At 44.4% G+C, this 25,561-nt stretch overlaps 1 protein-coding gene across 6 annotated transcripts in view; it reads right to left on the minus strand.

Moving 5' to 3' along the window:
- Positions 1 to 175: 175 nt before the first annotated feature.
- fam13a (family with sequence similarity 13 member A) overlaps positions 176 to 25,561 on the minus strand; it is a 63,536-nt gene continuing 38,150 nt past the window's right edge. Inside the window, exons 10-25 of one of the 6 annotated variants that reach the window (XM_010888342.5) lie at positions 24,057 to 24,095; positions 23,184 to 23,411; positions 22,382 to 22,613; positions 19,965 to 20,038; positions 19,499 to 19,547; positions 12,879 to 13,041; positions 9,764 to 9,829; positions 6,210 to 6,426; positions 5,846 to 5,990; positions 5,174 to 5,461; positions 4,977 to 5,060; positions 4,472 to 4,567; positions 3,237 to 3,320; positions 2,377 to 2,579; positions 2,042 to 2,143; positions 176 to 1,904 (exon numbers count right to left, since the gene is read on the minus strand). In XM_010888342.5, the coding sequence (XP_010886644.2) occupies positions 1,781 to 1,904; positions 2,042 to 2,143; positions 2,377 to 2,579; positions 3,237 to 3,320; positions 4,472 to 4,567; positions 4,977 to 5,060; positions 5,174 to 5,461; positions 5,846 to 5,990; positions 6,210 to 6,426; positions 9,764 to 9,829; positions 12,879 to 13,041; positions 19,499 to 19,547; positions 19,965 to 20,038; positions 22,382 to 22,613; positions 23,184 to 23,411; positions 24,057 to 24,095 (2,194 nt within the window). In that variant the 3' untranslated portion in view covers positions 176 to 1,780. Of the gene's footprint in view, positions 1,905 to 2,041; positions 2,144 to 2,376; positions 2,580 to 3,236; positions 3,321 to 4,471; positions 4,568 to 4,976; positions 5,061 to 5,173; positions 5,462 to 5,845; positions 5,991 to 6,209; positions 6,427 to 9,763; positions 9,830 to 12,878; positions 13,042 to 19,498; positions 19,548 to 19,964; positions 20,039 to 22,381; positions 22,614 to 23,183; positions 23,412 to 24,056; positions 24,099 to 25,561 lie in introns of all 6 variants that reach the window. The other 5 variants (XM_010888341.5, XM_010888339.5, XM_010888343.5 and 2 more) reach the window with 5 other exon arrangements.

The raw sequence follows: 25,561 nt of genomic DNA on the forward strand, positions 1-25,561 counted from the left end.
ATTTGGTCCTTAAATGTGAGACAGTGACATGTTCTTTAGTTGTAATGCTTTAAATTACAGACATTCAGTCTATATGTTCCAGATTTATTTTCTGTTTAAAAGGCATGTTTGGAACCACTATGTAGACCACACCAATTCAGTGCACACTCGTGAAAACCAACACCAACAAAGTCAGTAAAAATATGTTTGGTTTTATATTATATGTACAAAATACAAATACAATTTATGTACTAAAATGTACACACCCATAATTCATTATATCCACCAGTGTTTCACATTCAATAAAAACGATAGTCACACTGTTAAAATTATCCATTTTTAGGAGAAAAAGGAAAAATGTACTTGCCCACTTAGAAATGTAAACATAGACCTGGATCCATATTTACAAGGAACAAATGGGTTATGAGATTAAAAGTCCTACATAAAGAAAGAAAGCAGCATGGCCCTGGTTGAGTATCAAAGTCAGGGGTTGGCGGCCATTTTGAATGAGGAGTTATTAGGAGATTTCTTCAAGGATGGATGGAATTCTGTACAAAATGGCCCTTGTCATTATTCAACTATGCGAGCAAAAAGATACCAGTGATTTCAAGACAGGATAGCTTATTTTTTTTTACACAAAGTGAATGGAAAAGAAAACATCAATGCTAAATTATATACAGGCAGTCAAATGCATAACCTAAGTGATCGATGTATAGGATCACAATAGCTGATCTATGAAGTTTTAACATTGACCCACTATACTATTTTGGTATGCAATCTGAATAATTCTCTTTGGATCATAAGACATTATACTACTTTTTTTGCATTTCCTGTTAATTATAGTTCCTAGTTTAAACAAATTAATGCTCATCAGACATCCTCATAGTTGCTATGCCAAAAATACACGCAATTTCTGAAAACAACAAAAAGAAGCATTGGTAAAAACATCTTTAGTTCATGACGCTTGTGTTATTATGGGACCAATCACAAGCTACCTGACCAGGCATCAATCAATGGAACATGGCAAGACTGGTTTTCTGATTGGTTGCTTGTATACTGGTTTAACCGTCTCCCTTACAAAATACAAAAAAATAACATTTTGTAAGTGAAAGATGTTGATTACAAAAAGTTTGTTTTGAAAATTGCAATACCCTAAAGCACATAATCCCAAATCTAATTTTACACTTTTTTTTAAGACATGATTCCTAAAACAATGAGGAAAATCAAAAATTCTGATCCAATGAAAAAGTATATACTACCATATAAACAATCAAAGGAGAAAAATAAATAATACAAAACACTTTTGTAAATGTATCCGTTAAATTAGTGATTCTTTACTGTATGGGAATTCTCAGCTTCAATCAACATCAAGATGCACAAAAAGCATCTTTTTTTCCCCCCTCCTTTGACAAAGGGTTGGCATTGGTCAGACATCTTTCATCGATGTCCACCATTTTACATTCTAGGGTTCTCGGGTACAATGTGAAAAGGCGTGATGGAGTAGCCTCCAGAGCAGAATCAACATATCTGTTCCAATACCTTGAAGGTCAAAAGCGGTCTCTGGGACTCTGGGGGAGGAGCCATACTGTCTCTGTCCTACAGTTTGGATTCAGGGGGAAACAAGTTGGCATCTCCTCGAGCCAAAAGTATTTATGGCACAAGAAAGAAAGAAAAGGTTATTGCAAGGTTTCTACTAGGTTTCTGCTATGGATGGCTCTCCTTTCACTTGGGCTGGTGGGGTTTCTCTCTTCTGGAAACTGAACCTTATTCATTCCCCGGTCAGTCTGTGAGGTTTTTGTTTCTAAATGAACTTAGAGACGTCTCTTTTGCTTATGAGAACTTCCAGGAGCCTGAGCTTGGCTTTGATGTGCTTGTATTCATTATACTCCACCGCCAAAGGGGAGCGATCTTCCTTCTGCACGTTTCTATGGGAACATCGGGTAAAAAAAACAAAAACATTAGCCAAGAAAGATACGTTCCATCTTTGTGTGAATTTTTTTTTCTCATCATCTAATAGTCAATTTAGTTCAAACACACATAAAAAAAACTAATGTCATCTTACCTTCCATTTTGTCTCATGAATTGCTCCTCAAACTCTCTTAAATTCTTGCGGATTCTCTTCTTCTCCTCCCGGGCTTCTTGGAGCTGCTCCACAAGTTCTGGCCTTTGTGTGGAAGAGAGTCAAACAAAGCTTTAGGCACATGAACCTCCCCAAGAGGTGGTTTGATTCGGAAAGGTTGAGCACCCCTCCAGGTTTTTACAATCTGGGTTTGTTCAGGAAGTGAAAATGATCCCCCCACTTCAACAATTATCTCCCATGTGGCACCTCCACACCAGATACAGGTCCGTCAAATTTAACACAGTGACCTCACGGAGACGCCAGCGCTGGGTGCTTACATGGTGGCGGAGTGTAGGTTGGACAGCCGCATGTCGCTGTTGTTCTTGGAGGGCGACAGGTCGTCGACGGGCGAAATGAAGCCGTCCGTTTCTTCCTCCAGCTGATCCAGGAAGCCGATCATGCCGAAGTCTGAACGCACCATCACCGGGGACTGGGGCTTGTTGGTGGACTCGGAGTCATCCTCAGAACCATCCTCCTCCTCCTATTGGGCCAGAACCAAGGAGGGGGAGGTTAGCTGAGGGTTAAGGGGGGAAAGGGTGAGCCACGCGCGGGTAAAAACGATCCACAAGCTACAGTGCCATTCATGGAAATCCATTCTCCAAGGTTAAGCTCTAGGCCAGTTCGAGAAAAATCAAGTGTTGTTGGTTTGATGGGGTTAATACAGTTGGTTTTTTTCTACGTCTTTTCTACAGATTTTCTAGTTGTATTAGTTCTTCTCAATCGAAACAACTCTAACACAAATACCATCAATGGTCCAGCGCAGATTTGACAATCACACTTTTTTGTTTGATTGGATTATTTGATGATCAGTTTTTACTTGTTGGTGTGCACACATTAACGCGTCATGCACATGCACATATTCAATCCTAACACACTAAGTATTCAGTCCTAACACACTATTAAGTCAATTCCAAAGCAAGCCATCTAAAACATCCTGAAGCAGTGATCCAAGCACCAAAACCAAGCTGGTGTTGATTCAAAACCTCGTGGCACACTGGCAATGGCTGGCCGCCCAATCAACAGGCAGCAATCAGGTTTGGTTGACAGGAATAAGGGAGCGGAGGTCACGAGTGTAAGGGAGTTGCCTCCTGATCATTGACTTATCGGTCAAGCATGAGCTGCAGTAGCGGCTCTTCACCTTGATGTCGTCGAAGAAAAGCGCTGGTTCGCCCTCGATAATGGGCTGAAGTAGAGGACCTCTGCGTTTGCTTGAGGGAGAACCCTGTAGTGAGGGTCAATATAATAAGGAAGAGTTAACACTCAACAACTAACCCCAGTTCTGACTGAAAAGCACAGACAGAAACAATCTCAGTTGGCATCCACTACAAAACTGATCCTGCATCGGTTTTGTCACTGTGGGATTTTCTGTTGAGCACTTTTGAAGCTTCTTGTGGTTGTCTCAATCATGTAGTTGGTACAGAATGACCTGATCTTGTTTGTGGGACATTGGTACGTTTGTAATATGGTTTCTTCCGAGAAAATATAGGAATAGGCTCTCGCGTGATGTTGTGCCCCTGAAACGCTAGGTGGCAGGTTCCTAGAGTGAACAGTTTGTAATGTCACAAGACAGTGCTTTCGCTTTCACTGAATTCAAATGTTGATGTCTGCCCATATACCTGTGCCGTATACCTATTGTAGGTAAATCATTGTTAGGTCTAAAATGTATATAACGCAGATTCAATCTGTTATATAATGTATTGTCCAGCACATTAGGTCCATTATACAGATGACTAATTGTGTATTCAACTGGAATTTTTTAAAAGACTCATTCACCTGTTACGTAAAATACATGGAGAGGAGATACAATTTTGAAGTACAATTATGTATTTCATGTATTATAATTTTAAAAAGCAACACAGCAATGGTTAGAGGTTTTTGTGTTGTTGTTTTTTTTAAATCCCCTTCTGGTTTTAATGAAGCCCCAGCTAATCCCCCTGATGAGAAGCTGACCTCTTGCACAGTTTCTCCTGACCAGCAGTAGCCATCTCTCCAGAGGGACGGCCACCACAGCTGGGAAGGCTCTGGGAGAGTTTGTGTAGTCAGCTGTGGCCAGCTGGTCTGCTGTGAGCCCCCAAGCATGTCAACATTCTTTTACCTCTGTTTGGGAACCTATAGATCAACTCAGCCACTTGAGCAGATCTTAGCCTTGGCCTTGAGGTTAACCTGATGCAGTCCAACCTATGGACACTAGCGCTAACGTGATCCTAATGCTAACATTACTGCTGTTAGGATGAAGTGCTTGCGTAAACTCGCTTGCTGCTAACTCCTGTTTACCAACAGCTCACCCAGGAGTAGAGGCACAACCTGATGAAACAATCACTGTGAAGAAAATGGAGGGAAACAGAGAGAGCAGTGAGAGGTAGCTATACTCACAATGACGGGGATGGTGGAAGCCCGGCAGAGGATCTGTTTAACCAGGCGGTATCTGTCATAGAGGGGCTTCATGATCTGTCTCTCCATCTTAGTAACCTGGAGGGAAAAACAACAGGAGAGGCACCATTTTAGAATGAACGTGGCTAGGTTAGCTAGCATCAATGTATCCCTTGTGAGCTAGCTAACACAGAGGGACCCCACTGCAGCTAGATATGCTAGGGTTGAGATTACATTTGATTACATTAGTGAATGCATAGATTATATTGTCGATGCCCATGGGACCATGTACAATCTACAGTAGACTGGGGAAAACTGTTACACAGCCACACATCTCTGCAGACAGCAACTTCCACCTACACAGCCTAGTTTAAGACATACATTTAGACATATCAACCGTACAGAGAACGCTTCAACACATTAGTTAGGAGCCGTCAGTTACAAGCAGTATGGCTATCTAGAAGATGCGGTTTCAGGGGCGGTGAAGGATAGCAGGTAACTGGCTCACCGGTCTACCATGGATGCCTTCGTAGTACAGGAGAGCCTTCTGTAGGGCCACCTTCTCAGCACTGATCTGTTCTCGTGTCATGTCCTGTCAGAGGAGGGGTACCCGGTTAGCCTTTCAGCCATAAGCCCTTTAGTAGCAAGCGTAATGTCCCGCAAGTAATTCGGGAATGTTTCGGAGCGGGGCGACACCTCACTTACCTTGATGTCCTCAGGCCGTCCCACCTCCTTCCTCTTCTCCTGCAGCTTGATCTGGACAACCTCCAGGGTGCTCTCCACCGGAGGCTTGGGAACCTTCTCCTGCTGGGGCTTCTTCTCCAGCTGGGAACCAAAGCTCTTGGGCAGGGTGTTGCTGCGCTGGCGAGTCATTGTGGGAAGATCCTCCTCAGACTTGTGTAGCTTGTGCTCTTTCAGGTCTTTCTTCAGCTTTTCCAGTTCATTCATCCATTTCAGTACCTCTGGGTTGTCCGCCTTGTCGCTGTGCGATGGCTGTAAACAACAAGAACATGCTGTAAACAACATCCTGCTGTAAGGTAAACAACAACATGAAAATGCTGTAAAGTAAACAAGAACTGTTTTAAATTTTTCTCCACCCAAAAACAGCAACGGCTATCCACCATCTTGTTTTCTATCAATTGACCCCATTCCTATAATGCCTTCCCTATCATCCGAATCTCATTATAAGCCCTCTAATCTTGTTTACTTTGAGAAAGCCAATCATGTGAGTCTAATAAGCAAGTGTTTTTTATTTTACTTCTCTGGGTATTTCTTCTGATACCTGATTCTAGATCTCCTAAAAAACTAGTTGTGTGACCATGCTTTCTCTATAGCAACTTTTCCATTGAATACAAATGTTGCTTTATTTCTACTTACCCTGTATTTGCGCTCCTCCTCGAACTTCTCCTCATACTTTCGTATTTTTCTCTTGAGACTGTGGATTTTCTTTGAAAGCTGGGCTGAAGTCAGCTCCTCCCTGTCATCATCACCGCAGGAGCCCAGAGATGAACTCCTCCTTCGACTGCAGGGGAGCGATAGATACGGTCACACACATATAATCACTTTAATTAAATGGACCCAGAAATTCGACGTACAGATTCACTGTAATACAATCTGAGGTAAAACATATCTAATGATACTTTAAGCCTCTGACATCTTGGAAACAAATAGTCCGGCAAACAAACCCTGCCACACTAATAATCCTCTTAACAGTACTTTTTGGTACATTGTGGTTACTTACCTGGAAAATGAGTGTGAATTGGGTGGCGAGGGAGGAACTTCAGTGTCATCTAGGTACTGCTGGCAGTGGCCGTAGGCATGGAAACGGGGGGACAGCATGGGGTCGCTATCCTCTTCAATAAGCTGGCGAATTAGACGGCCCCCAACCTGGGGCGATATGCATGCCTCGTCACTGTCCATGCTCTCCCTCTGCCAGGATGAGTAGGCTGGAACTGGCTCTGTGGAACACCAAATACCACACAGGTTAGGCTGAGAACTAGAATGACTGAACTTCATAAAAACAACACAAACTCACACACACACACACACACACACACAGTAAAAATGGGTTTGTATACGACTGACTGCTCCAAAAAATACTATAGCCCCAGGCTTTGCCAACTTAATGCTGACAAAATAAAAGCAGGCAAGAGACAATTACTGCAGGCAGATAGAGTGATCGTAGTGGGCAGTGCTGAATAAGTGACCTGTGGAACTTGGCAGGCTCTAGTCGACAAACACTGGCTTATCTTTCTCCTCAGAACCCTGCGAGCTCAACGTGTGCCAGGCCAGCTACAAGCTCTCCTACACAGACGAGTGTAGCTTAAAGGAGAATTTCACAATTTTAAAACTTGACGTTAGACTGTAAGAGGCTTGGGGTAGTTACGTATGAAGAAATGAATGTTTTGCGTGTTCAAATGTTTGCAAATGTTATTATACACGGAATAGATTTATTAGAACTTATTCAGTGACATACATTTTCCAACTGGCACTCGTGGGAACCTATAACTCTGGCATAGTAAGGTCTATGCCCTACCAACTAAACTACATGGAACCCCAATGAGCTATAGATCATTTGGCCTTCTGTATACAATGTGAATCAATGCTACTCTAAATGATTTGTACATTGCTGATTGTGGTTGTGAATTGGCTGTTCACTTATCTGTATTGAAGTACAAAACAATGGGTAAGAAAAATACTAAACCCATGAGGTAAAAAGCAACATAAATGAATGTCTCTAAATAGGATAGAAATTAGGTTACATTACTAAGTTTTTGTTATTAAATAGAATTTTGGACAGATAACTAGTTATTATAAAGGATAACATTTGGAAAGTAACCTAGTAAAAAATATTTTCTTCAAACAGAAGATCCTTTTGAGATCCCTTCAAAACATTCTCACACATGGACAGATAGAACTGATCCGTGACTTCAGTTCTATCTGCCTCTAGGCTCATTTCAGGGCGAGGAAACATCTAAATCCAATTATGAAGCAGTACATTTCCCCTTTGGTGATCTGCCTCTCCGTGGACTATATCCCCTGTTGAAGTTTCAAAAATTACAGTGACTTCAGTGAGCCTAGTGGCCACTTCACTGCAATTCTAAAGATATTCAACTGACTGGACGAAAATTAATTAATGGCCACTAAGTCTAAACACAGCAGTTATTTGTCACCTCGACAACAGCTTCTTGGCACCTGCCTCCGAGAGCCCTGAAGGTCATCGTGGCATGGGATAATTAAACCGTTCACTAAAACCTTTGCCACTAAATGTACATTTCCCAGGACTACTGGCTGTGTGACAGACGTTTTTTCGTAATACTAAGTAACGGCCATTTGTTAATTCACCCAGCCCTTGGCCCCAGCTCAGACCCAGCCGGCGTCCTTTCCAACTCACCAATAAATAGACTGGGAAAAAATAAACGTGCAGATGCCCCTGTCAATCACAAAACACTTTGAATCTGATTTTGATGCCACAGGTTCTGACAATCCAGGAGCCAATGACATCCTGGTAAAAGGATGGAACTCCTGTGGTCCTATGTTCTTTGTGTTGAAAGATGAGAAAGACTTCGTTTCCAAACAAACTGCTAGATAGGTAAAAGGTGACTGTGGTGAGCCAGGGAGGGGACTTGAAGAGCAGCTATTTATTTACTGAATTAGTATTTGCAAACTATATTAGTTCTGGGGTGGTTTACTGGTACAGGTTGTTTCGTATCGCGAGCTGTGGACCGGGCAGCTCGTTTGTTTTCAATGCAACCTTGGTGGTGAGCGGAATTCTACTTAGGCGTATACGTCGGCAGACAGAAAAATGTTGAAGCTCATTCCCTGTTACCTAGCATTTCTCACTGGGGGGACAACGAGGACGATGCAGTTAACAAGGGCATGCACTTCATCCAATAACACATTGAAAATGCCGATAATGCACAAAACATACGAGTACAATAAAAAATACGCTTGCCTGCCAACCCTGTTGCCCCAAAGCTAACGTCGATAGCAGCTATAGCCTTTCCGGAAGTTTAATGGACCGGGTCCAAACATGACCGACAACAATAATGGTATTACAAAGTGTATTGAAATGACGACACCATGCTATCTAAATTAAATAGTTGATGTCGTTTTGATATGTTTTTGGGGAGAACATCAATTCCAACATCAGCTAGCTTTATTTCTGGTCAGCATTCCCAGTTACAAACAACTTTTTCGTATCGATATCTGTGTTAGGGGATAACATACTTTGTATCCATCAACTAGCTTTGTAGTCAAGTTATTTTTCCGCTGTATTTTGCGTTTGGCTAGTTTGCTTGGTTTACTGTATGTAGCTACTGATTCTTGTAGTCAGCTTATCCTCAGCTAATCTTTCTTATCCCTGGCTAGTTTCGATACCCGGTGTCCTGAAGTGGCAGTCTGCGAACTAAACAATACCCTATTTAACAATGCGTAGTCAGTCACTCGCTCACTCAGCCAGAGACATTCGCTCTTCCTGGCCCGCTCCGCTCACGCGGTCTGAAATGGGCTCCGTGCAATAAAGTTTGAATAACACTGGCCAAATAAATGTTATTTTGTGTGGATGTGAGAGAAATCAGGGTTTTATAGATACGTATTTGGTTATATATATATATTTATAGGCCAACACTGATGGGGTTCGTAACTAGAAAGGTAAGAACTATTGCTCAACATCCATCAGGTGTGTATATCAGTATGTAAACATTTCGGAGATTCAGGAATCAATCTAAGAAAACATGCACACCATAACGGCGCGTATGTTTTTATAAGATGCCGGTGGGTTAGACCTCTTACGGGAAGTGATTTGGGTTGAAATTTCAGCGTCAAATTCTGCCGGATCATGGAGTGTCCCGAGTTACTTTGTGTGTGTGCGCGCGCAAGCGTGCGGTGGTATTACGTGCGGTTTTACACGATCTCTCTCTGCATGTCAGAACTAGCCCGTGGTGCAAGGGCATCAGGTCAACCTCTCCATGAACTCTTCGTGTTTTAACCTATAAGGTCTTCCAAACAAGGCTTTCACCCTGACATTTGGAATGAGGTCTTTAAATCACCCAACACAGTGTCCAGCCCATTGTTGTTTAATGAAACCTATGTCATTCTGTCATATGCACCCAAAGGTTGGACTGAGCTTGGCTGGCAACAGAATATGCCCAATCATTCTCTGTGTTTCCTGATGTTGCCATACAGCATAATGATGTTGCCATGCAGTGTTAAAGGTCATGCAACAGGCAAGTGGCTTATTCTTGCCGAAGTCAAGTCCATGTTCGTATGTCGGCCAGAATGCCACTCACTTACCCCCATAGAAACTCGACTGGAAAATGCTTTTGAAATCAAGAAAAGGGGCACTAAAGAATGGGGAATCTAGAGGATGGAGAAGGAAGGAAGAAAAGGGTAAGAAAAGAGAGGAAATAACAAGGCAATAAGCACAGGTGATCCAGAGGAAGGCCAACAAAGGATAACATCCAGCATGCAGAGGTAAAATAAGCCCCAGCGTATATATGTCCTCAACAACATAAACATTATACATTAGTTGACTTTGTGTACATTGATCTATTACTACATATTTCTACTCCAAATTTACGCTGGAAACTGGACAAAAGTAAGGTCACCATGACCGGTTTGTGCAGCCTGAACTGGGTGAAAGGTCTCATGCCACTGTACCCCCCCCAACACCATGTCATCTATTTCTAGTGTAACAGCATCATCTGCCTTCCTACCCGAGAAACCAGTATTAAGACATCTCACACATAGCAAAACACTCCTGTTAGTCCCAAGGCAAAGAAACAATGCTTCTTTTTTTTACACTACAATATGATAATGTATAGAATTACTCATGAACTGAGGGTTTATTTTATAGGTTAGCAAGAGTCCCTCTCGGTCTAAGGTAAGGCATGCGATTTTTAAAGGGAAGCTTTTTTTAAGGTAATTCTAATTAGACACAGTTGAGGAGAATATTGAAAGATCAGCTGTGATTTAACTCAACCTTTCAGAGATATTTCTTAAGGACAGGCCACCAAAAACGAGGACTGTCACTGGAAAATTCAAATGTCTGTCCGGCCCATGACACACTAGTGAAGGTCCATGGTGATTAAAGAGGAAAAGCAAGAAAATGGCAAGAAACCCACTTCTACTATGTCCCTCCATTATATATAGCATATGAAAAAAACCTCTGGACAGTTGTCATTGATAAAGGGCTGGTCTAGGGGCTGGGTTTACATTTCCCTCGATTCCAGTCAACAACACTCTCGGCTTAGTTGACAACGTGTGCCAATATAAACTAAAACGGCACTGGAAAAAATAATATAACATAAGACATACTTTTTCTTTTGTTTACTTTCCAAGATCCCACAAATTCACTGCACTTTAAGGAAACATCCAAACCCAGTGCCCTGGCAAGCCCTGCTCCTGTTCCCGTCTTCAGAAGAATGATGAATTCATATTGGCTTGGCCACGTCTGTTTACTCCCCTCTGAACTCTAGCTTTCAGTCGCTCAGATTATTCTAATGCATTTCGCACTAATGCAAATCGAATTATGCACTTAATTTATTATTTTTTATACAAAAGTACCTCTTGTACAGTGGGATTCTTGTGTGCCAGGTAACACCCGGACTGACTTTTCCCTCACCACACACACACACACACACACACACACACACACGTCCGACTCCGCACCACCACAACATCTAACACCAAACCTGTCAGCTGAAACTCTGGCAAACCGCATAAGCTCTCATTTATATGCAGACAGAACACACACTGAATATGTATCCGTCCATCTCACATCCATCAGCTACGGGGATGAAAACGCGGGCCAAACCAGTCACAGTGTTCCATATCCAAACGAGACAAACATGTCTCAAGCCCTGCCACTAGAGGGCCATGTTGAGTGACTTTTGCTCCATCGTTACTTGGTGCTCCGCGTCCGGAAGACAGTCAGGACTAACAGTGCTGTTTGATTTGGAAGAACACAAAGGAGGTGTTTGAACAATGTTTTTCTTTAAGGCGTGACCTCTTTCCACAGAGGTTGGGCAATTTGGGTTGGGCAAAGCTGCTGCCAGCACTGTATAGGAAATTGTTTTGGAAACCATGGTTCAAGGATTAAAGTTACAGGGATCACTACGAAAAGATGTGTCCATGCATGTTCCTGCAAATCTCCAAACACCCAGGCGACTTCTCATGCGGGTAACGTGTTCCATGCAAGCCAGCCTAATCAATCCGACAAGTCTTCATTTACTCTCACTGGTGTACAAGAGCACACTTCTTCATTCTCCAACCGACCTCTGTCTTTCTTTCGCAATCCATCTCACCAAAACAGTCCAACAAGTTGTGCAGCTAACAGCCTTTCCTGCACGATACAGTGAACTCCACTCCCGCCCAGCAATGTGCTGCTTATAATTTCACCACGGATTCAATATTCTCAGTGAAAAAAGATGTTCTTGTTTGTCGTCATGTCATTTTCAAAAATCAAAATGTTTGGTTTATTCCAAATTCACTGTATTGCTGATAGTTAGGCCTTTTAAATACATTTTGAAATTGCTTGAAGAATCTCCTCTTCAAGGTCCTTTCAGACTTTGACATTGATTTATTTGTCTATTTCTAACTATGCATGACCAGTGGGATTCGATACCTTGGCATCAATTAACAGATACACTTCATGGCTTACATCCAATGCCATGTGTAGAACTGAAATTCAAGCATATGAATACACACACACACACACAAAATTAAATTCCAGGAATTTTTTAAATATTAATTACAAGTCATCCTGGACCATATCAAACAAGATCACTATCAAACGCTCTAAGAAAATTCGAAGCATACGCCGTTTCAAGTGTTACAAAATGTTCTATTCTTCAGATGTAATCAATCCCTATAACGATTACTTACAACTGCAAGGAAACTAATCAAAACCCACAAACAGCAAAGTAACCGACGACCAAAAATCCTAAACAAGCCTGCTCTTCTTGTAAACAAAACCAATACTCACTCCTCCACTCCTCAATACCAACTCATGGCAGCCGCATGACAAAATAAGTTACGCCTGTAGAACCACTGGGAAACACCAAAACACCATGTGGTCTAATTGAGCTGGAGACACACATGGCAAAAGGCAGCGGAAAAAACACAGCTATATCCTCCTACGAGCTCTGAACCAGAAACCAAATGTTCAGGGATCATGCAGCTTTTCCAGACACGGACACTGAGGCTCTAGAGGATCCGTGTCCGTGAGTCTTCCTGAAGACGGAGAAGGAGCCGCCACAACAAGAGTGGGGAGGAGAGACAGAAGGGATGGCTGCAGCTGCCGCCCAGACACTCATGTGCTGCCTACAAGGAAGGGAAGGGAGGGAGGGAGGGAGTGGGTGAAGGGAGGGAGGGAATGCTGCGTGGTGGAACTGGACTCGAGACTCACCTCCCCAGGTCTTATCCTCGGTCAGGGCTGAGAGGTCCAGGCGGGGTACGTCCTCGCAGCTCTCCCCGCGTTCCTGGTCCGAGCTCCGGCCGACGACCCCCCTCCGGTCGACCGTCTCACAGCTGCTGGGCTGCTCCTGGATCTTCATGCTAACGAGCCGCGACTGCACAACCATGGAGAGGTACAAAACAACGAGGGCTTGAAGGGAGCACGCTCCTTAAGTTCAACCATACACTGCCTCTGACTGGCCCAGCCTACCACAGCCCGAACGGGGAGGAGGGAGGGAGGTGGGGGGGGTGGCTTGAGAACACTCCTGATTGGTCCTCCAGGCTGGCCAAAACATCCACCCATCTGCTTTGGTTGTGGGTGTGTGTCTGAGGGCTTCACGCCCCTCCTTTCTTCCTCCTGTTGGTTCCCACCCCTCCCTCCCTGCTTTGAACCCCCCCCCCCCGGGCCCCCGCTGCTGTGTCGCTGTGCACATGCTCGCCTGCACTCCCTGTTCAGAGTTGTTTGTGTCCATTAGTCAGAGCGGGAGGGAGAGAAAAGAGAGGGAAGCAGGGAGAGAGCAGAGAGAGAAGGAGAAAGAGAGAGAGAGAGAGGGAGGGAGGTAAGGGAAAGAGAAGCCAGCAGATTACTCGCCAGACGGCAGCGCTGGACGACTTGGAGATGTTTTCTCGTTCTGTTAAGCCGCAAACAGAAAGACGAACAGACACCTCTTTGCCTTGGAGCATGGAGGGGGTGGTTGGGTGGGGCTTCTCTTGCTATTTTCCCCCTGCCCCACTCGTCTTTCATCTCTCCTGCTTCCTTCCCATTGTTTCCCATTCATTTTCTTTCCCCTAATATTTCCCCTAATTTTCCTGCCCTCTCCACCTTCACCCATGTAACTCGGCAAATTCCCCTACCAATATCTCGCCCATCCCTTCTCCATTCACAACGAATGGGAGCTTTGTGGACATGGCACAAAAAGCTGACCATCAGTCCTATCGGAGTCTAGGCTAGCAAAACGCTACAATCGCTATCCATTGCTTAAGTGTATTCAGCTGGTCATGCAGGCAGGGCATGCCTATAGAACGCTAATCACTTAGCGCTAAGCTACAGGGGATAGCGGTCACACGCCATCTTCTCAGCCCCAGGGTGAGCATGGGCAAGTACCTTTTAGCGAACATTACACGCTGTTCAATAGCATATGTCAATTCCCCACACAACAGGTATGCAAAATGTGAGGGGGGGGGGGGGGGTCGGCGGCAGAGAAATTGAATTGTATGAATCAACATATATCTGTTAGATTTGTTAGTGTTTTATAACAAATCTAACTGTTCTCTATTATTTGTTAAGTGTATGATACAAACACGTTATGCGTGTTATTTCATGACACTGTCACTTCTTGTTTTTACATACTACCAACAGCGTTGGAACGCAGAAATTGCAACTGACTAACATTTCTTTCCAGTTGTAGGAGGCTCATAGTTAGCCCCAGGGAAATACACAGGGTGCTTTACGTGAATCTCGGACAACTGAATTCAGAAGATATTTTACATGACGACGGTGGTTGGGTGGAAACACCTCCGACCTTGACTCTAATGGTTGCAAGTTTTAATCAATTTTGAACCATAACTGAATACTTAACCTACTATCACTATGATACCGAACAGTAACCCTAAACTTAAATTCAACACATATCCTACATTTTTGTATCATATATCAACTTTTAATAGCACACTGAAATCCTTACATAAGTTACATATCATAGGTTAATATGTAATATAATATAATCTGTGACAGGCATATCCCTGAGACCACATTGGACTGAAAGTGGGGCTGTCTAGTTTGCTAATTAACAGCACTGATCAAAACATTACTGTAGCATGTTACTTTTTATAGCTGTAAAATAGGGACTTCAGGACAAAGGTTCAACAGGAGGCAGGAAGGTAATATAAATGCTGGATTGATTTATTTACACAGAACTGGAGATGATCACAACATCGCCTGCTATACTAAAACATGTACAAAAATAGGCTAATGTAGTGTTTGTACTTTCAATATATTTAGAATTCAGTCTGCAAAAGAAAATGCCTTCCGTTGAGCGAAACTGGAGAATTCAATGCCAGTAAATGCACACAAATTGGCAGAGCCAGGGCGAAAAATTTCCACCCAATACGCCAGTTAACGTTTTTGGTTTTGCAGGCTTACTACACAAACTGATTATTTAGCAACCGAGGATCAATAGCATATTTCAATTTTTGCAGTGCTGTTGATTTGATATCATCACATAACTCATGCCTTCATAGTTTGGTCAATCTGTAAGCCAGCAATTGACGGCATTGCCCGTAAATATCAAACAGTTAATTGTTGTTCAGGCTTTGTTTTGAGCCCTCAGTGGGCAGGGCCTCTCACAACAGTTTGGATGAGTCAGTGCTACTTGGATGTGTGGGAGGGGGGACGGGGGGGGGGGGTGTTATTCTCTGAAGGGAGGCCTAATGTCTCAGACTTTGTAAATGCCTGCAACACTCGATCCAAGACACAGCACCTCTGTTATAATGGTAGTGCCTCAGTGTCACTGACGGTGCTGTGTCTGATTAGTGACAGCTGTGTGCCCACTGGGGGAGAGGGGAGTGTAATGATATTCTCCAACAGCTATACTTCCAATGACACTGTTGCCACGCCTGTCTGGTGCTCTGGAGACATTTCTTGCGTTCTGAGGATCTCCCACCACGTGTGTTGATGCTACCGCCACGGTTTTCAGACCAATTCGTCGTCCTGTGTTCTAGTGTGCAACATTGCAGAAAATTGAGGTTTTGCCACAAGTTTGCTCTATACCCTGTGATACATTTTAATTAGTATCACGGACATCCTCGAGCGCTGTTGCACCTACATCACAAATCCAGTGAGCACCTTGAGCTCTGCGCAACATAGGTATTGAATTGGTTTGAGGATTTGTGAGGCATCACTGGTTTACACCAGATTTCCATCCAAATGTAGTGTAATTTGATATTGCGGACTGACTTCCCAAAACTTCTCATTTAGGCTCTCAGCTGTTTACCGGGAAGTATCTTTGATGTGACTCAAGTTTGTTCTATAAACTGGAATACGTCCCAGATGCACAGCTGCCTGCGACCGGATCCCAACCAGAGGACTTCAACGATGACAACCCCCTGCTAAAGGACCATTTACTGTCACTGTGATGGGAAAGTGATATGCGACTCCAATTCCAAACAGACACACACACAGTCTGCAACAGTATAACCTCAAAAGAAACTGTAGATAGAAAACAATCTCACATTTCTCAGCACAGCACAAACACAAGAAATCAAACAGTTCACTGTGAAAGACGACTACTCAATCGACCCCCCATCAGTCAAAACTAATTTAGGGTCTCGCGATTGATGGATGGGCCGTTGCCAAGCCGTTAGGGCCAACAATAGAAAAAAATAGATTAACAATAGAAACCACGTATGAGCATGTGATGACCCTGTGATTGACAAAAAAAAAATGACACGCTGCCATGGTGACTGTTTCAAAACATTTTCTCAATGTTTTTTTTATCCACGCCCAAACAATGACCAAGGGAAATCAGGCGACAAGATTCTGGAGTATTCCTATTTGTTTCTCATCCAAGGTCCCAGGCACCCTGGAAGACTGAGATCAGCTTGACCACGGCAACCCACGCAAACCACCAGCATTATCTCCATAACACCATGACAATATGGCTGCCAACATTACATCATCACTAGTGGCCTTGGAAGGTTACATGACACCTCCATGTCCGAGGGCGATCGGTTCAACTCAGTACACAGGGAGCAAAAATATTAAATGTGACATGTAAAGGTGCTGGTCCACTTTTTCCATTGGCTGATTTCCTTACATGTAAGATAACACAGTAAAATCTTGGTGTGCTAATATTTGTATTTGCTTTTTAATTAACTATTCTCTAAAGCAGTTTGTCAGTATATTTCAACAATATTCTTTCGCCAGGTGAGCCCAGCAACCATAATCCTTAATACATTGTATCTACCAAACATTCATATTCTTAGATACAATAAAACAATATATGCAAAAATACAACCACAAAAAACTACATTCTCCCAATATAAATATAATATGCTAGGAGATGACTGAAATGGATTGAAGGATCTATTCAATCAGCTGAAACCTTGTTTTCCCAGTCCTTCTACGTATCACTTACAAAAAACCTTGGCGGTAAATGACTATTTCATCTTTTTAATTAATGGCCCATAATCACATTAAGTTCTGCAGTTAATCCTGATTAATCAGCATTCTGGCCCTGAAGAAAGATTTTTCCATTTAAAAAGCAGTGGCATTGAGTTACAGGAATACAATGCTTTGATTGTAAAGGATTACCTATATGATAGGTCCCTGACCTTCCTGTCTGACTTGTGCCTCGCTATCAAATACTAGGCCTTACATCCTGAGGAGTGACATATTGAGAGCATTTTCTCCAACAGGAACAGACGTGGGCACACACAGTACAATGTGTATCGCCCAATCAGTCGACAAGGTGGCAGATAGCCTAGCGGTGACAGTGTTGGGCTAGTAGCCGAAAGGCCACTTTGATATCTGACATGTTCAAAAAGATTGGATGTTGTAACGGAGCACTTAATCCTAACCAGTTAAATGACAAAAACGCTAGTGTGAAGTTACCAGTTCACCACCTTTCTAAGCGGAGTAGCGTGCTTGAACTAGATGCAATGTGCGTGAAACCACAAAAAAAGGGATGAATATATCTTATGTAATATACAGTGTGTCAACAGTTAAACATTTGAACTATGTGGGCTTCGCATGGTTTTCAGTGGGAGCCGAGACAGTACAGGAACCGAGACAGTACAGGAACCGAGACAGTACAGGAACCGAGACAGTACAGGAACCGAGACAGTACAGGAACCGAGACCGTACAGGAACCGATACCGTACAGGAACCGAGATCGTACAGGCCCATAAAATATTTGATCTGGGTGGGGCCACTCTGGGGTTCTTATTGGCCCCTGTAGAATTGCCTAGCCTGGATAAAACAACTACAGGTGGGTCTTCCGGTGGGCCGTCAGAGCATCTATACTCAGTCTTAAAAAACGAGGACATTCTGGACGTTTCTGCAAGTAGGCCTTATCAACAAATAGAGCGCAAGATATCGATTGGAGACTTCAAAGAGTACCAGTCTGCTTTCTGATACAAAATGCAGGGAACCTATAACCCTTAATAAAACCTCTAATTACTTTTATACAGCGGTATGATGTGCAAAGTACATGCCGGCCAAGCTTTCATACGAACAAGAAACTTCCAGTGGGGTACTAACCAATACACAACAAGACATTAGGCATTACTGCTGACACCAATGCAAAGACAGGTCCCACTGATCTGCACTGGTATAACTGGCCAATAGTTGATGCGTGGGAGCTGAAGGCCTCAATCCCTTAAGCCAATAGACTGCCTCCATTCACCCACACTGGAAGGACAGGGATGTGAATGTGGTAGCTAGCACTGACTGGGCTAATGAGGCTCTGTCCTTGTGCTATGGAATACATACATACATACCTACCTACCTACCTACAAATGCGCACACATTCACTTTTACGTAGCTATCGAAATGGGGACGCATGAGATTACTGCCCTTAAAAAAAATCCCACATTTGCTAATCCTAACCCTTGCCCTAACCTCATTGGCCTAACATTTAACTTAACCTAGCCCTAAAATCTATCCCCAACCGATGAAGCTTAACCCTAACCTCAATGGTAAATCTCAACCTAAATCTTACACTCAAGCCCAAAAACCACGGGCCCAAGATTTGGAAGGCATCTTTAAAAGAGCACCACTTCTGGTCCAGGGCCCAGTAGGACACAAAGTGTCTTAACGCATCAGGAACACAACACCACTTAGTACGCTAACTGAACATCCTGTCGGCAGTAAGCTCTGATGTCACCGGGGGCTCTTGTGGCTGATGCCGCCGCCGCCACTGATCAGACAGAAACCACCTGCAGAGAGATTCAGTACTCTAACCAGACACCCCGAAAAGGCAGTGCTGTCGTAACCAGCCACAGATGGCATCTCCTTGGGCACAGATTGTTCTGAGGTGGTCCATGTGAAGAATTGGGCTGTGGAACCATCTGGACTGTGTGTGTGTGTTTCTCTGCTGTAGTCACAGATTAGCAGACTATTAGAAAACAGATGGACAAGTAGACAACACTGGCTGTTTTCAAATGTACCCCACTGTAGCAACAATGATGACCTCAAAATGCTGAAGAGCTAGAGCTGCTTCCGAGGGTTTTTGACAGTGCTTCACTCTGAAATGATTTGAGCTGCACTGAAGCAGTTGTTTGGGCGGTGTTTCTAATGGGTAGGATAAGTCTTTTGTTTTTGGGTGATGTTTCCATTAAAATTAAACAAATATATATATAATTTTGTATAGTATCAATAATAATGAGTCCTTGTTGTGTAGCTGTTCATTTTTCCAAAGCAGAACATTTCATTGCTGTAACATTTATCCCAACAAAAAGGTGATAGTACCACAACATTGTAAAGAGGTCCAACTAGTATCTGCTACAGGTGTTCATTGGTTATAAACAAGTAGTTAAACCCAACACACCCATGAAGTTGTAAACCCAACTCACCCATGAAGCAGTCAGAGGAAGACTGGAGTCCTTTCTTTGACTGTCACTTCTGTAAAATATTGGGGGAGGGGGGGGGGTTGGAGGGCATATACGTGGTACCTTGGTTACCATGGTCACCTTGTCTTCAGTCAGGATCAAACCCTAGCAAAGGACATCTTTGTTTTCCACACACGAGCCCATAGCAAAGCATGCTGAGTACAGTTTAGATATGATATCTTGCCCCCAACTCTCTGTGTCAGCAGGACCGTCGGGTTTCAGAACACTCCTACAGCTAATTCTACGCCAATAAAAGTCAGGGGCCTTATCAACAAATAACAGTCTTTCTGTGATAGTGCTACAGGACTACCTAGAAGCTACTTCTGTTGACAAACCTTCATATCTACACGAACAGGTGAACGTGCTGTGCATTATGACCTTGTCTCCACCGAAAAACAGAGGCGAGGTCTAAAAATAGAACAATGCTCACCCATCACCCAATGAATCCATGTTGTTAGTCCAAGCTCTGCCCTGTGCTCTTGCTATGCCGACGCATTCCTTTAGCTTTGGGGAAAAAGGACAGAGGACATTATGTTAATATATTTAATGCAGGTAATGGATCAAAGGGCAACACTGTTTCAGTAGCAACGTTGATCTGGTCAGGCTTTGATCAAGCATTGTGCCTGGTAATCAATATTTACTACAGAAATCTTTAGAGACCATTAAACATAATCAACACATGACTGACACTAACGCATATCTACTTTGTTGTGATGTACGTATTAAAAGAAAACTGGAAAATCAGGAAACTTGAAGAACACACTCGGCTGGTTGTACAAACAGGTGGTGGAGACTCACAGACTCAACACGCGCGTATCTGCTGTTCTGCAGTGCACTGCACACCAGGTTAGCCGTAAGTCCCGCCCACACCAGCTACCGGACAGGGTTTCGCCCCCGGTGCACTGGAACCGATCAAACCACACCCACCGAACACCTTCCTAACCCTCCAGGCAGGTTCAATGACACGAGTTTGAGAGGAAACCAAATGCTATTTGAACCCGGGTGGTTTGTTACCATGACTACCTACCCTCCTTTTACATCAGCCGCGCCGCCCTCCCAGTCAGAAGGCACCCTAGTTCCCACTGCGACGGTTAGACGCCGCAATTACAGTATGCGTGTCAAAGTGTCAGCTGTCAGACGAGCTCTTACACAAGGCGCAGGGAGTACATGTAAAGGTCGGGCTATGTTGTAACCCGGGCCCCGTTTGCACGTTTTATTTTTTGATGCGAAACTGCAAAAACCTCCTGCTGGTTCTTGTCGTTCGGGATACCACACTTGAACCCCCGCCTGAGACGTTCACACTTGAACCCCCCGCCTGAGACGTTCACACTTGAACCCCCCGCCTGAGACGTTCACACTTGAACCCCCTTCCTGAGACGTTCACACTTGAACCCACTACCTGAGACGTTCACACTCGAACCCCCTACCTGAGACGTTCACACTCGAACCCCCTTCCTGAGACGTTCACACTTGAACCCCCTACCTGAGACGTTCACACTTGAACCCCCGCCTGTGACGTTCACACTTGAACCCCCGCCTGAGACGTTCACACTTGAACCCCCTACCTGAGACGTTCACACTTGAACCCCCTACCTGAGACGTTCTTCTTAATTGAGAATTCACCGGGGGGGAGAAGAGGCTGGACTCAGCGGTGGCAGCAGTGCGGACGGGAGGTCTACATATCTAAGACGATATTTGGGCACCACTGAAAAGTCTAAGTGACCTTGAACTTCTCAAACGGTATTTGATCCGATTTTAAAGGTCATGTCGTTGATGGGCCAATGGGCAGTACTTATTACAATTATTACACCTTAAGCCTGTTGGTGGGAAACTGCTGACGAAGGATTTTCTGCTGCATTTGATACCTACCAAAGGCTGTATCTAAATTAGTTTGAATAAAAATACTGTGTAGTCTAGTTCAGTAGGCCTGCGTGATAAATTGTAGTTCATACGATATTCATCTAATCTCTTGCTTATACAGGGCTACACTAATGAATCAATTCAAACAGTAAACGTAGAATGTGCCCATTGGTATATTTACTTCTTCATGTGTCTATCCATAACCTGAGGAACGTTTGTTGTGGCCTGATTTCCAGGGCAAAACACCCTTCAGAACATTGCATTCTTAAAACCTGATCAACAACAAACCCCAGCTACACAACAACAAGGCCCAAGTGTTCTCTTCTAAATTACTGCTGCGTCACAGGATGAAAGCAAACGCTAATTCAACCTCATTAACTCGCCACTTTGCAGTTTATAGTGTTTCAGGGAGGGAGGTTGGCTAGCATTTAGCGTAGCACTAGTCTATCACATGCCTCTGTAGCCTATGTAAGGTTAATTGTGAACACAGCTATTAGCAGCTATGCTGCACCAAGGCTTATACCAATGTTCCCTCTCAGCCTCCATCCCGCTGCTGCCCCCACTTAGCAGTTCTTGTGAAACACTGCCAAATACTCAGGAATGACTCGCGGAAGCCATTTAGAGTGACCAGGGGTTCATCGTGAGACAAACGTCATACCGGTGAAATGAAAAACACCCACAGCCGCGCTAACCAAACCTCGGTTTGAGACGTTTGTCCGGGTCACACCGTTCTGTGCTAGATAACCTGAAGGGTCCACGGTTGCATTCAAACCTGCTGCTATGAAAGTAAAAGACGAGTGTGTGCTGCAGGGGCAATAAACAGATCTAGATTTGGTAAACAAGCTGTGGAAATAACTCTCAGATGAGGAATTTATTTGATCACAAACCTGATTTAAACACAACAGACATGATCTACTCCTTCACAGGGGGGGCGAGGTGTAGATAGATGCAATCAGGGAAAAGGAGAGAAAACACAAAGAGACCCACCGTATCCTGATTTCCCCCGACCTGGGTGACCATGGGGCTCTGGGGGCCAGTGCCGTGTCTAGTCGTCCAGGGTCTCAGGCTTCTGTGGCGGAGCCCTTGGTGGCTGGCCTGGCAGCTCCCCCTCCCGCTTTCCTCACACATGCTAAGGCTATCGAGGCTAGCTCCGCTGAAACCGCCACTCGCTGGTATGTTCTCCTTGTTGACGTCTCCTTCCCTCAGGGACGACGATCTGCTTTTCGGACGAAGATGAAAGAGAGGGGGGGGTCAGAAACTCGTCTCTCTGCCTCTTTCACTCGCTGTCTTTCGCCACACGATAGGGAGGTGTGAGTGGTAGCTTCCTGGGGAATGGGGTCACCTTAATGGCTTCTATTACTTATACCTTTTTTCCCATGCTAACACGTTGTTTAGCGTTGGAGCTAATTCTGTTTACTGTGAACGGATGGTGAGACACCAGTGTGACCCTCTAATCCACTGCTCCTCTAGACTCCATCAACAAGGATTAGCTTGGGACTGTAGTGCTACGAGCCCACGACCCCATTACAACCCTCGTGGACATAGCCTCTGGAGCTGGAGCCACTGGAAGAGTTAGAGCTACTAGAACAGCACATCGGGTCACAAGTCCCCCCTGATCCAACAGTATTTGGGTGGTTCATCCAATATGGTTGAATTATAATGGAAGCTTACATTTCCTACATCTTGTACACAGGTGGTCACTTTTCACTCATCATATACTGTTTCCTGGGGTTTGTAACTTGGGCAAAGTGTACAGGCAGAGCCTATGTCAATGAAGAGAGACCAATACCCTTTGGAAGTGTTTGTTTTATGTCCACAACCGCTTCTGTCCAGTTGTCTCTGAGCTTCTTCCTGCTCCCTCTGGTACCGGCGTCTCTGCCGAGCCGTCGTGTTTACCGGGGGCGATGAACGGCACCGGATCGACTCGGAGTCTCCGGTTAAACCTTCGCTGTTTTCACACATGCGAACGTCAAAGAGGTGCTGCTCCACAGCTGACCTGATGGTCTTCTCCAGGACACTACGAACGGAAAGACAGAAGGTGAGAGAGAGACCGGACGGAGAGGAAGAGAGACCAGACGGAGAGGAAGAGAGACCAGACGGAGAGGAAGAGAGACCAGACGGAGAGGAAGAGAGACCAGACGGAGAGGAAGAGAGACCGGACGGAGAGGAAGAGAGACCGGACGGAGAGGAAGAGAGACCAGACGGAGAGGAAGAGAGACCAGACGGAGAGGAAGAGAGACTGGAGAGAGAGGAAGAGAGACCGGACGGACGGAGAGGAAGAGAGACTGGAGAGAGAGGAAGAGAGACCGGACGGAGAGGAAGAGAGACCGGACGGAGAGGAAGAGAGACCGGACGGAGAGGAAGAGAGACCGGACGGAGAGGAAGAGAGACCGGACGGAGAGGAAGAGAAACCGGACGGAGAGGAAGAGAGACCGGACGGAGAGGAAGAGAGACGGGCTGAGAGGAAGAGAGACGGGGGAGAGGAGCGGCAAAGCGATGGAGAGGGAATAAAAGGGCTAAGTATATAGACAGGATGTTACCGAGAAACACAATATGTACCAGACAAAGGTTGATACGTAACTGTCAGCGAAACAACCACCATGCTGGTCACCAGTAATCATAGTGGGGAAATAATACTCAGGTGTCATGCCAGTATACTTACCTATTCAGGTCAGGTCTGCACTGGGCAGGTGAGAGATGGCTGCTGGGAGGGCGGGGACGGGGGGGGGCAGAGGGAGAGAGAGAACAAAACATAGTGAGAGAAGTAATGAAGGAAAATGAGAGGGAGAGGCATGTGTTAGGACAGCAGACAGACAGGTGGTCACAGCAGGCCACCGAGAGTAGGCAGCACTCACAGTCCCCAAAGCTCTGGAGCTGACCCCAAGCGATGAGTGTGTGTGTGTGTGTGTGTGTGTGTTCACACGTCAGCAGTATTCAGCTCCTAAGAAGGCACTTGGGGAGCAATGGCTGGCTGCCATGGTGACCAGTAAGCTGCGATCACACGTTCTTTCCTTTGTGTGTGTGTGTGTGTGTGTGTGTGTGTGTGTGCGCGTGTGTAAGATATGGCTTCTGCCAGTGCCATTCTCTCAAGAGACAGCGTAACCTGTCGGTATGCAGCAATTGAGTATTTTTCAGTTCAACAAAATCTAGATAATTCATAAAAACTACTGTCACAGTATCTTTTTAAATATTAATCTTAAACGTGTACGTGTATTTAAAATGCTGCCTGGTGCACAAGCCCTTTCAATGTCAGCAGGAGGGCACTGAAGCTGGAATTTTAAAATCAGCAGGAAGACAGAGGAATTTCCAAAGGAATCCAGAGAAAAATGCAGAAGCTTGGCCTCTTTCCGTTTGCGAACGGGGGCCCTGATCCGCCAATACACTGAGTACTGTCTGTTCCAGAATGTACTGGAACTAAAGGTCTCTGCTGCTAACCCACAGAGGTGACCTGACAGCTCAGCCATAAACATCAGTGTTGACAGTGATAGATAGCGCAGCTTGGTGTGTGTGTGTGTGTGTGTGTGTGTGTGTGTACGTGCGTGTGTACACGAGTCTGGTGAGCCAAGCCCAAATAATTAGTCATATCAAATAAGAGATTAAATTGAAGCCAAGCTTATCGTTTATCTGATTATCACAAGGTAATTCCGATGACTTTACAAAATGTGTACAACCACCAACCTGACGATCGCCTTTTTAGTTTTCGCAAAAAACATTTTCCCAACTTGGTTAACAGGAAATGCCCAAATGTTTAAAACTAAACACTGAAGAAAATCAAAACGTTTAACACTTCACATTTAGTTATGTTACCACACAGGAATAAGTGCACTAACAAAATATCATATTTGTATTACCAGAGACATCTAATTTAGGTACATTGATTTTCAAACTGCCACCATGTTAGTATCTTCGGTACCAGTAGCTTATGTTTCTCCACACTCCTTCTCAGATGCCAACGGCAAGGAGGTGCATGTTAGCATGTCAGCTGAAGAGACCAATACTGTCACAACCAATACCAATACTGTCACAACCAACACCAATACTGTCACAACCAACACCAATACTGTCACAACCAACACCAATACTGTCACAACCAACACCAATACTGTCACAACCAACACCAATACTGTCACAACCAACACCAATACTGTCACAACCAACACCAATACT

This window comes from Esox lucius, chromosome 25 (assembly GCF_011004845.1).
Source record: "Esox lucius isolate fEsoLuc1 chromosome 25, fEsoLuc1.pri, whole genome shotgun sequence".
Lineage (NCBI taxonomy): Eukaryota > Metazoa > Chordata > Actinopteri > Esociformes > Esocidae > Esox > Esox lucius.